This window comes from Diaporthe citri, assembly GCF_014595645.1.
Source record: "Diaporthe citri strain NFHF-8-4 chromosome Unknown scaffold_7, whole genome shotgun sequence".
Taxonomy (NCBI): Eukaryota; Fungi; Ascomycota; class Sordariomycetes; order Diaporthales; family Diaporthaceae; genus Diaporthe; species Diaporthe citri.
Genome location: NW_025064852.1, coordinates 3,173,654 through 3,185,187, shown reverse-complemented (window position 1 = coordinate 3,185,187; position 11,534 = coordinate 3,173,654). Strand labels below are relative to the sequence as shown.

General features: G+C 57.1%; 2 protein-coding genes across 2 annotated transcripts; one reads left to right on the top strand and one right to left on the bottom strand.

Moving 5' to 3' along the window:
* Positions 1–307: 307 nt before the first annotated feature.
* Positions 308–3,840, bottom strand: INS49_014026 (uncharacterized protein; the record flags this gene model as incomplete). Its single annotated transcript, XM_043174718.1, has 2 exons — positions 308–2,857; positions 2,917–3,840. 2 exons carry the CDS (start codon positions 3,838–3,840, stop codon positions 308–310), a joined length of 3,474 nt encoding a protein of 1,157 aa, XP_043021663.1.
* Positions 3,841–5,769: 1,929 nt separating this feature from the next.
* On the top strand, positions 5,770–8,683 carry INS49_014025 (uncharacterized protein; the record flags this gene model as incomplete). Its single annotated transcript, XM_043174717.1, has 4 exons — positions 5,770–6,505; positions 6,856–7,082; positions 7,326–7,868; positions 8,213–8,683. 4 exons carry the CDS (start codon positions 5,770–5,772, stop codon positions 8,681–8,683), a joined length of 1,977 nt encoding a protein of 658 aa, XP_043021662.1.
* Between the last annotated feature and the right edge of the window lie 2,851 nt (positions 8,684–11,534).

Here is an 11,534-nt window from a genome sequence, read left to right as displayed (position 1 = left end):
GGAAACATGGACTGATGGGAACAACGACGGTATGGCAACTCAACATTTGGGATTGGCTATTGTGGCGGCAAACGGACGTAGGCACATGCTCGTCCCCACCCAGTATTTTATGTACAGCAATGATTCTATCAAGCCATGCCAACACAGACTTCGTCATACTTGATTCTCTTTACCCCCAAACGGTATCCATAGCAATGCTTGCGCTCCAGTCCGTCGACTTCATCGTACTTGGTTCTTTTCACGTCGAATCAGAATCCACAGCAATACTTGCACTCTGGCGTGCAGACTTCATCATACTGCATTCTTTTCACTCCGAATCGGAATCCATCGCAACACTCTCACTTCTCCATCCACCCCTCGGAGGCGGGGGTGACTTGGCCTTCTTGGCCTTGCTCTTCGTCTTGCCCTTGGCTTTGCTGGCTCCTGCAGAAGACTGGTGGATGTTCTCGGGCTCCGCCGACGCCTTCTCAGCTGCTTCACCGTTCAAGTGCTCGGGGATCCGGATCGGCACGGCCTCGTCTCTCTTCTTCCCGTGGGTTCTCTTACCCTTCCCTTTGCCTTTCTTGCGGTGCTGCTGCTTCTCAGCACCCTCAACGTCCTCTTGCCCAAGATCAAGGCTGCCCGATCTCGGGGTGTGGTCTCGACCTCGCTGCGCGGGCTCGCCGTGCTCATCGTCGTCGTTGCCTGGGATCCGAAGAATCTGACTCGAGACCTTCTCGCTGGCCCGGCTGCTGGCCCGGCTGCTCGCACTGCTCGACCGCCGCTGCCTCTCCCTAACGGCACGAGGCTCCTGGGAGGGTGTCCGCCACACCTTGCTGCCGGGGTTGGTATTGACAAGCTTCTCCTCCACTTGCTCGTCGGCCTGATGGTCTTCGATGCGAGGCAGGGACTGTTGGACGTTGTAATAGTTCAGTAAGTACCGCGCATTAGACTGAACATCCTGCTCCTCATGATCTGGCACCGTCTTCCGTAGTCTGAACCAGACTAACTTGAGACTGGGGCGCCGCCATTTTGCCCTGAAGCGCTCATCCACAAGCGAGTTCCAGCGGATTTTGGAGTCACTGGTTGCGCCTGAGTCGTGAATGGCCTCGATCACTTGGAGCTGGTCGTCGACACTCATCACGCGGTAGTCCTCGCGCGCGTTGGCCAGCACCTCACTCATGCCATTAATGGTCTTGGATTCACGGGAGGCTTCAGGAAGGTGGTCATTTCCGTCGCCAACGACGCCCTTGTCCTTGAGGTCCTGCCATTTGAACTTGCATTGTTGCCGATTCCGAGTGAGACCCATGGCTGCGCTGATCTGTTGCCAATCCAGAAGGGACTCGTCGTCAAAGCCTTTGGCGCGGGGTCTAGGACGGAATTGGTCGTTGTTCTCACGGTCGATTCTGATCTTGTTGAGGGCCTCTTCAACCGCTTGCTTGAGCATCTCCGTCTCGTCTGGCTTCCACCGCGACTTGCGCTGATGCCCATCTACAACGTAGTGATTGCGCCAATAATCCCTGATGTCCTTTTGATCGCGATTGATCAACGAAGCAATCGCAGCGAATTTGGTGCCATGCTTGTCGAACAAGTCGTGCAGCTGTTCCTTTTGTTCTTCGTCCCAGCGGCCGCGGCCTACAAAATTATTGTAAAGCCTGCGAGTCCGTTCGACGATTTGCCTTCTGGTTCGCTTGTCGATAGCTGCAACAGCATTGTCCCAAAATTCCTTGTGCAGCGGATTGGTCATTTCGGGCCGTTGGTGTATCATGTCGTTGAGTTCGGACTGTTCCATGTCGTAAGCCTTGCAAAACTGGTCTACTACTCGCCCGAGTGCGACCAGCTCTTCGCTGGTCCAGGGGCCGGTGGCGATCTCGCCTTGCGATGACCGCTTTCTTCTTGAGGCGACTGCGGCTCTGTCGCGATCGCTGGGATCAAGGCCCTTGCTGGATTTCTTGGACTTCTTGCGCTTGGACGGGCCTGCAAGTAAATCCTCCAGCTCGTCTTCCGATGCGCCGTTAGAACGCCGCTTGCGCTTTAACTTGGCCTGCTTAGGCAGACTCGGCTCTTGAGATGGCTCGACGTTGGTTCCTGTCTCGTCTTCGGGGCTATTGCGCTCACCGCGCATGACGTCCTTGAGCTTGGATCTTTGCGACAGAGACACTCGGGGCTGATTGTCACCCTCACCGAAGTCATCTTCTAGCTGCGAAAGCGAAAGTGATTCCTTCGAGTGGAGTTGGCGCTTCTTCTTCGCCTTCTTCGGCTGGGTCGCAGACACCTCGGGTTCCTTGTCAGCACGTGCTTCTGTATCCCGAGTATGAAGCTGCTGCTGGAGCTCTCGTTGGATCGCCTCTTCTGTTTGCAACTCGTCTTGAGCGCCGTTGTGCACAACAGCCTCCGCGCTCTGATCTGCAGCTTCATGGTCCGACTCTTCCACCACATCCTCGTGAGTTCTTCGGCGGGCAGGCTGTTGGAGCCAATTTGCAACCTTGTCCACATCCGTGTTCAGCATTGGGTTATCGCTCTGATGTTGTCGGCCTTTCTGAGCACTCCTCTTGCGAGATGAGGCAGGTGCGTCGGGGCGTTCGTCGGCATCTCCTGCCTCCGCCTTGCTTTTATGGGCTTGTTTGTGGCTCTTGGGCTTTTTGGCGGACTTCGCTTTTCTGGCCTGTTTCTCTGGAGGACTGACATGCCCATTAGCAAAGCCTTGATCGTCCACGTCCAGATCCATAGCGTCAATGCTCTGCTGGGCATTGTGCCAGCTCGATGAATGTGCTGAGTCTCTCGAGGTGGGTCTCGCGTCTTGGGTCCGAGCTGGAATGCTTTTATTTGAGCCTGTTGACGAGCGGCTTGGTAGTGTGGCTTGGTCGCCCGCGTCGAACTACAAACAACAAATTAGCGGATGAAGTGAGACCACTAGGGGTGCCGGTAGAAACTCACACTTTCGATTGCAGGCTTAACTAGCGGCGGCCGAGAGATGGACCTCGACCTCGACCTCTCCAGTCTGTCCAGTCGTGCCACACTGGGAGACCCCAAGTCGGACTCGCTCTCCGAGGAAGGAGGTTCAGGCTTAACCTGACTTGGTTGCAGATCTGGTGTGGCCGCCTCGTCATCGTTTGCCCTGTCCAATCTGTCGTCAACGATGGACATCTCTCGCTTGTGCATGAACGGAGACTTCTGGCTCGGGTCGTCGCCATCGACGATGCTGTCGTCGGCGATTCCGGCGATTCGGAAGGGCAGCTCGTGATCTTGGACGTCGTCCACATCGGTGTCGGGCTCGGTTTTGAGATGCGCTGATGCGATATCCTCCACACTGCTTGCCGGAATTAACTCTTGCTCCGCTACTTCGATATCCAGGGTCGGCGCGTGGCCTGCAATTCCGTTCACATCAGGTTGCTGGCCAGACGGTGGCGAGCCTCCCACAGCATGCGACACAAGCAAGTGTTGAGCATCAGGGCTCTGCACACCATTGGGTTCCTTGTTGCGCGACTTCTTCTTACTCCTGCTCTTCTTGTGAGACTCGGGTGCGGCCGCGGGCGCGTCGTTCTCGTCGGCCATTGCAGCTGTGGTGGCGTCGAGATGTCCGTTGGCCGCGTCGCTGTCCAAGCTGTCGCGCCGCTTCTTCTTCTTCTTCTTCTCCTTCTTTTTCTTTTTCTTGATTGATTTGGAGTGGTCCGAGTCTGAGGATCGAGCGTCGTCGCCGCCGTCAGTGCGAAAACCACGAGGCTTGCGTAAGTCGCGGACCTCGCCGGGGTATGGGGGAGGACTGGGGGACATGGGCGTGCCGATCACCCTGCCTCCGCGTTGCTCGTCCTCGGCTGCCTCAGCTGCCTCCTTCTGCAGCTGGCTGGACTCGTTGCCCATTGTCGTCATCGCAGACGGCGACGAAACGTTTCGACAGGCACGAGGCGCAGGAAGCTTGCAGCCTCCTGGGTGGCGCTAAGAGGGTGAGAGCTCTTAGCTCCTTCCGTCTGTTGGAGGCAGTGGGAGGTTTTGCTGCCCCGCAATTCGGTTTCCCTGCCAGGCCCCACTGCGGAAAGCTGCAGCGTGCTGGACCAGAGCTCTGCCCCACCGGATTCGAGAACCCCACGGCAGCAGGCAGGCAGTCGGTCAGTTGTCACAAGTGATGGTGGTGATGGGGAATGATGGATGATGGAGAATGGGGAGGCAGGTATCGGTGTTGGGTCTGTTGTCGTGTACAATGGTTGTACAATGGTGATGAAGCATCAAAGACCAGGGGTTTAATTGGAGTTTGCCCAAAACCTTGAGGAACGCGCCGCGACACGCGAGGAAAGGGAAAGGGAAACTTGGAGAGGGTGATGGTCGAATCGATTGGCCAATGGCACGGGGACAGACGCGTAAATGAACGTGTTGCAAGGTGAGCTTTGAGCTTAGGAGGTCTCGGATGCTGCCGTGCAAGCTCGATCTAGTCCTGCACCTTGTCAATGAGAGAAAAACCGCTTATGACCAAGGATGAGAAGGCACTTAGGGCCCAAGCTGTGACCAGACCACCTGCTCCAAGAAAGGAAGGTTGGTTGATGGATGGATGTCCTGGGAAGGAAGGCACCTTGGTCCTGCACTTTACAATTGACCACCTTGATGTCAAAACAGTTAGGTGTACCTACTTTGCCTCTCAAACACCTGTCAGGTCATCGTGCCTTTCGTGGTTTTTGCCTTGGCATGGGTGACACACATCTCCAGAGTCCGATCGGAGCTTCGAGCGAGCACATTTCAACCTGTCAGCCTTGGATGATCCTCCTGTCCGCTCCAGACCGACCCGGGGTCAAGCCTCCAACGTCAGCTTACCATCTTGATAAAGCACCAACCCCATGCATGCATCTCATCCCATCCTGTTTTGTTTAGGATATCTTGCTCCTTGAGATCTGTGTATGTGGCTGTCCCTGGTCTGGTGGAGGTTCTGGCCTGCTGCACGCCACTCACATGGCATTCATCGGTGAGCAAATATGCACTTTTCAGAAATGCATGTAGATCTGGATCATGAGACTAGATGCTGTGCTGTAAAATCAACCCATCTGGTAGCGTACATATGCATGCACCCATCCGTGGACTTTGTCTCACTCTTGCTGCCGCTTGTTTTTGTCTGCCTCTGCTCCTGCCTCTCCTCACCTCCCTTTTCTTGCAGAGGCGCGGGCACAGCACAGACCAGCTCAATTGACTCTTATTACCTGCACTGCACCTTCCCCAATGTCCCACCAAGGCCTGGTAGACCAGACCATGTACTTTCCCACACACTATTGTGAGAAGAGGTACTTGTGTGTTTAAATATCACTCAAATCCAGGGGTCCCCCATTTCAAAAGTGAACCCGCCTCCTGGGCCTTGGCTTCTCGCCAGCCAGGCCTGGAGGTCCGCAACCTGGCGGCCAAGAAACGGTTCCAGGTCCGCTCGTCATGGCCGGCCATCTCCTGCTGTCAAGGGCTATCAATGGACAGCTTGACTCTTTGTCGCCGTCGTCGCACAACAGCAGCCCGAGCCCGCCCTTTCGGTTGGCCTCACTCCGCCGGGTCCAATCTCAATTCGCCCTCTCCTTTCTCATCAACACGCCCTTGCCCTCATCAACAACCAAATCTAAGTCGTTCGCAACCCTCTTCGTAAACGTCTCATTCTTCTTTCATTTCCGTTCCGTCTAGAATTCCCATGTCTCTCTTTACGCTCCCATAGCGGAGCCAGCCACTCCTTTTTGTTCCTCCGTACAACCTGTCTATTTCCCTCACACATATCACTGGACAACCGCGCAAGCCATAGTGATAGGAGGAAATAGGCAGCCTCACATCATGGCTTCAGGCCAGCGCGTTTCCAGCGCCGTCCTGAAGCAGCTCGTGCGCTCGCATGCACCATGCAGGGCCGCGCACCAACATCATGCGCCCTTGACAGCCCACCACGCCCAGTTCCTGCCGAGAGGCCTCGCCATGCGGCAGTGGCACGGCGCAGCATGCACGACCACCGGGAATAAGACGCCGCGCAGCTTCTCAACCGGCCGATCATTACGCAAAGAAGACGCCGGCAGCAGCCGCCCTTCATCCTCATCTAGCAGCGGCGGAGGCGGCGGCGGGAGCAACTGGAACTGGAGCGGGAGCCACAATGGCCACGGCAACGCCCACGGCAACGAGGAGCCCTCGCTCGCGTACAAGATGCTCGAGTCGGCCGCGACGTCCTTCGCCTCCGTCATGGTGCTGGCCGTCGGGTTCGCGAGCGCCGCCTACGCGTACCACAAGTTCTACAAGAAGGTGCAGCTGCAGAAGATGGCCAACGCCTTCGAGCCCGGCGACCCCGTCCTGGAGATGGCCGCCCTGGGCAAGGGCATCACCAAGGGACACGCCCCCTCTAATGTCCACCGCAACGGCGACGACGTCAACAAGGACCACTGGGTCCAGCGCCCTGAGCAGGCCAAGGTCGACGCCATCGTCTCCGGGCTCGATTACGGCCATTACCACCTCTTTATGGGAGACAAGGGCACCGGCAAGAGCAGCATGCTCATCGAGGCTATGCGCAAGATCGACGGTGACGGCGGTAAGTGATTGAGTTGTCTCCCTGTATTTTTCCTGTCATTTGTGTAGGCGGTCTTCTCGCCCAGGAGGCACAGGTCGCAGCAACAAGAGGTGACACGGAATGAGTCACGAGTCCCAAGCAAAGGTAGGCGGGCGCAGTCCGTAAATAATTTCGAATTCAAAGACTGCGTCTACGAAGTAAAATATAGCTCCGTGGGGGCCTTTCTATTAGCAGGGTCTTGAAAACCCAGATGCCATTGGAATGTCTCCTCGACTCCGGAATGGCCTCACGCTGTCCGGATCATGGTAATCGGGACTCTGCCGTATGTGCTATCCTGTCACAACTCACAGAATGGCACCTCTTGTTGCTAGACCCCAGACCTCACAGCCAGATCCAGGCATTCGTGCGCAAGGACTACACCATTCGCGCCTCACTGGAAGACAAACGGAATTCGCTGACATTTTTTAAAACCCAAGTGGCCATGTTCGAAGCACACTCAGACCTAGAAATCTTCCGGATCCGGCTCGGCAAAGCTCTCGACTACGAGTTCCACGAGGACTACATCGGCGGGTACTTCAGCGAGAAGGGGCCAAGGGATGTAAGTAGTGACTTTGGTGTGAGACTTTCATGTTGCGTCAATCGCGTCCCCCCGAATGTTCTCAGCACGGCATGCGTGGGGTGGTACAAGAGGCTGTGGCATCTGAGACAACGTGCGCCCGCGTCACTTCAGGGGGCTGTCCCATGAGTGAGGCCAAGCACGCCCAGCCAGAACCAGCTGAGAAACCTATCTTGCCTTCTCCTACCACGATAGCGCTGACGGGAAACCCCCCCACCACAACAGACAACCGCCCTGCTAGACATCGAGAGGGCCCTCAACAAGCTGGAGAAGGTCGCCCTCGACCGGAGGGCCAAGGTCGGCCGCCCACTCGTGATGATCATCAACCAGATGCACCTGATCCGCGACGACGAGGACGGCAAGGACCTCTTCGAGCTGCTGCAGCAGCGCGCCGAGATGTGGGCCGCTTCCAACCTCGTCACCATGGTCTTCAACTCGGACGACTACTGGGTCTACGAGCGCCTCAAGCAGCTCGCCACCCGCATGGAGGTCCTGAGCGTCCAGGACCTTCCAAAGGCCCCCGCCACCGCCGCCCTCAAGCGCTACCGCGCCCGCTACTTCGGCGAGAGGCTGTCCGACGACCTCGCCACCCAGATCTACGACAAGGTCGGCGGGCGCCTGACCTTCCTCAACCGCGTCGCCAAGAGCAGCAACATGCTCCAGACGTGCGACGACATCAAGGAGGTCGAGAAGACTTACTTCCTGAACCAGTGCTGGATCCTTGGCGAGGAGATGGACGATGACGTGATGGACCAGCAGAAGTGGGCTGTAAGTGATTGAATCTCCTGTCTTCTGGATCGCTGAGCCGCCCGGCTCGTCACACACCATGTTCTGTCCCCTGTCAATACTCGGCCACATATTTCCAGCCTGTCGCGATGGCTCTGTCTTGTTCTCGACGGAATGGATGGGTATGATCGGATGTGGATAACTGCTGGCTGTGTCCAGCCCTCGTGGACGAGGCACAGTTCCCGTCGGCGGGCGTTCTTAAGGAGTGCAAGCAGCGCTTCCCGCTGGGATGGTCATCAACGAGTCGGAGAACTTCGTTTTCAATCCCGTCCTTCCCATGCGTGAGTTACTCAACTTACCCAGACAGACCAGCTGACACCTCCCAGGCCGCAGCGATGGTACTAGCCCTGGCCCTAGTGGACAAGGAGCGCGAGCTCGACGACGCGCTGACCTACGACCCGGTGATCGGCCACATGCTGCCGTCCTACCCGATGCACAAGGCGCAGGAGATCCAGACCCGCGCCGACTTCGTGAGGCAGCTGGACCGTATGAACCTCTTCACCATCACGAGCACCGCCCAGATGCGCGCCTCGAGCGTGCCCATGCACCTCGCCTTCCGCGAGATCTGCGCCCTGCCCGGGTTCCGCGACCACCTCGACGCCACAATCGAGCGCATTTCCGCCATCGAGAGTCTCGGCCGCACGCGGGAGCTGGTGGCCAAGGATCTCGTGCTGGGCGGCAAGTATGAGATTGCCAAGGAGGGCAGCGGGTGGGACAGCAAAGCCATCGTCTCGCTAAGGCAGCCGCCGGAGGAGGACGGCGACGGCGGCGACGACGACGACGGGAAAAGCGACTGAGTTTCCTATGGATCCAATAGCCGGTATACACTGGGAGTTGGGGCCGGCCGGTGCCGGATCGGGACCGGGATTGGATGGCCATTGTCCCGGTCCGATGGCCGGCATTTTCCTAATAGCCGACTACAACGGCAGTTGCTGTCTCCCACAGCTTGCCTTACCCAAACATCCTGATTTTCCCCAGCCTTGGCACAGGAAGCGCCAAGCTAGAGCCAAGGAGGACCTGCCTCACCGACAGAGACGTCCTCGAGACTAATCAACGCCACGCGCCGCATCGTTGACGGCTAGAGTTGCCTAGCCTGAAGTGGGAGCAGCCATGAGGATGGAATGACATTTCCTGGCGTTTGGGGGGCATTTGGAGCGTTGAGCGTTGAGCGTTGAGGGTGCAGGCAGTCCGAGCGAGGAGGGAAGAAAAAAAAAAAACAGAAAAAAAACAAGGAAATAGGCGGTGAGCAAGTTGGAAGGAGATTCCTGCTCTCGTGGACTGAATCTACCACGTGGTATTTATGTATTATATTGTGTAATATGAATTCGATTGTCCGTGATTCCGCGTCACCATTGCAGCTGACGGATGCAACGGTCGGCCGACGGTTGGGAGGCATGTTCCTTGTGCCTTGCTGCTCTTACTCCTTCTACCGAACCTTCTGCTTGTTCCAGGCACCAAATCTTGCGCAATATTGATAGCTCCGCTGCGCCGAGGCGGATCGTCAGAAGACAGACAGACATCGGGACAAAAAAAAAAGTGGCAAGGCTGCAGCTGCAACCGCCATCAGAAAAGCATGACTTCATGTACGTGGGACGCCACATCCCACCGCCCTGGATCTCGGTACCCCAGGGGGGGAGTACAGCACAGTCGGAGTCCGGAGTAAGCAAGATGTTAGAAAAGAGGATAGAACATGCATGCGCTGTGTAACACGAAGTCTTACAAGCCGGGCATATTTCTGCCGGTCGGCAAAGCAAGGTGGTCTCGTTTGTCTGTATGTCTGTCTGTCTGTCAACAAGGGACGAAGGAAGAGTAAGCACACCCAGATGCGAGCGCGTCCCCGTCCACGCTGTGCTGTGCCTCATTTCTTCCCCACAAAACAAACGAGCGCCCGGATGGCACCTTGATGGGTTTTGTTGTTGGCAAGATACAGATCTGCACGCTGGCCACATGACCGGCACCATGGGCGTCAAGCTGCCAACGATTCGCTGGTGTTGGACTTGGCGGTTGGTTGCAGGGTCGGATAGTCCCCGCTGTCGTGCATCGCACCATGGCGGAGTACTGGCAGACTGGGCAGACTGGGAGTGGAAAACACAAAAATAAAACCCCCAAGCTGGGTGAAAGACGGGGGAGACGACAGCTCGAAATCTTCGTGTCTCCTGCGCGCAGGTGGAGCGGCGCTGGGGTCAGACCCCTCCTCCGTCGGTTGATGCTGGCACTTGCACTGCATCTAGGGACCCTCCGGCGTGGACCATGGTGCGAGTTGGAGCAATTGTGAGATGTGAGATGCATGCACGGAGGAAAGATGGGTACAGCAAAAGGATTTGACACAGAGACGACGAGCCCGCAGTAGCGGGCAGACCCGCATCTCCTCTTCCAAAGGGGGAGCCCATCGTCGCACCAGCATGCATACGCTCGACGAGCTTCGGTTCAACTGGCCGAGAGTGCCAACCGCGTGCCCACCCACCCGCACCACAGCTGCTGCGGCCGCTAGCAGCAGCTGGAGCCTGGAGCAAGATCAAGTGCGCTGCGTTCCCACTCAATGACGGCATAGCTGCCCTTGCTCGTGCCCTTGCTCCAGACCCGCTTCTCCTTTCTGCAAGTGTGCGCAGTGATGTGCAGATACAACCACCGCGACTTGGGCCGCGATCCATCCCGTTGCGTTCTGCTGGCGCGGTTGAAATTCAATCTGTGCCCCCACAGCACCACAGGCACGGGTCGGCAGCGGTTGGCATGGCGCGATATCTTGTCCGGATGGCAGCCAGTCCAGTATTAGTGACCGATAGTGCGTGGGCAAGGTCACCGGCCTCGTCAATCAGTGGAGACGGTACACGTGCTGGCTGGTGACTGAGTCGGTCCAACTGAGGCCTGAAGCTGAGATTCAGGCCCCGCATGCAGAAACCGGATGTTGTTGAAGACACACGGCACGGGATGTGGCGAAACAAAAAGCGACTCCGAACGATGAGGGCTTGGGGGCCGGAGGTGTCCACGTCGCACGAGTCAACGTCGAAACGTGTCAGCGCCGCCGACGAGACTCGTCAAAAGCAGCCGCGTCGCTCATCCTCACCAGAGAGGCGCGCGCGTGAGTTCGCTGTCTGTCCATCTGTCTGAGTGACTGGACTGACTGGACTGACTTGACTGACTTGATTGACTTACTTGGGCCGTGATCGCCAGTGCCGATCGGAGGACCCAGTAATCGTGCCGATGGCTACCGTCGGTCTCTGATGACACCTTCCGCCTGCAATCGATTCAGAATTTGTGCCGTAGCGCAGCCCCTTGTCAAGAGCCGAAGCCACGAGTGATTATGGTCATTATCGTGATTGCTAACGCTGCCTGCTAGCATACGCGGGCAAGGAAGGAGAAAAGAATGGAATAGAAAAGAAAAGGAGCAACAAACGGGAGGTTGACTTGCACGTTGTAACCTGTCTCTCTTCATTCACTCACCTCGTGTTGCGACGGCAGACACGCCGCTGTTGAGAGGGGAGGAGCTGCACGAACGAACAAGCGCTGCCGTGGACGGACCGTGATGGATAAATGCATAACAGCAATATCGCACTGCTGGAAGTTGGCCGAAGTACAGCCTGGTACCATCGCGATTATCCTCAGATGACCTTTACTGCGTATAGCGTAGCGTCTGAGCCAGGTGGGCTG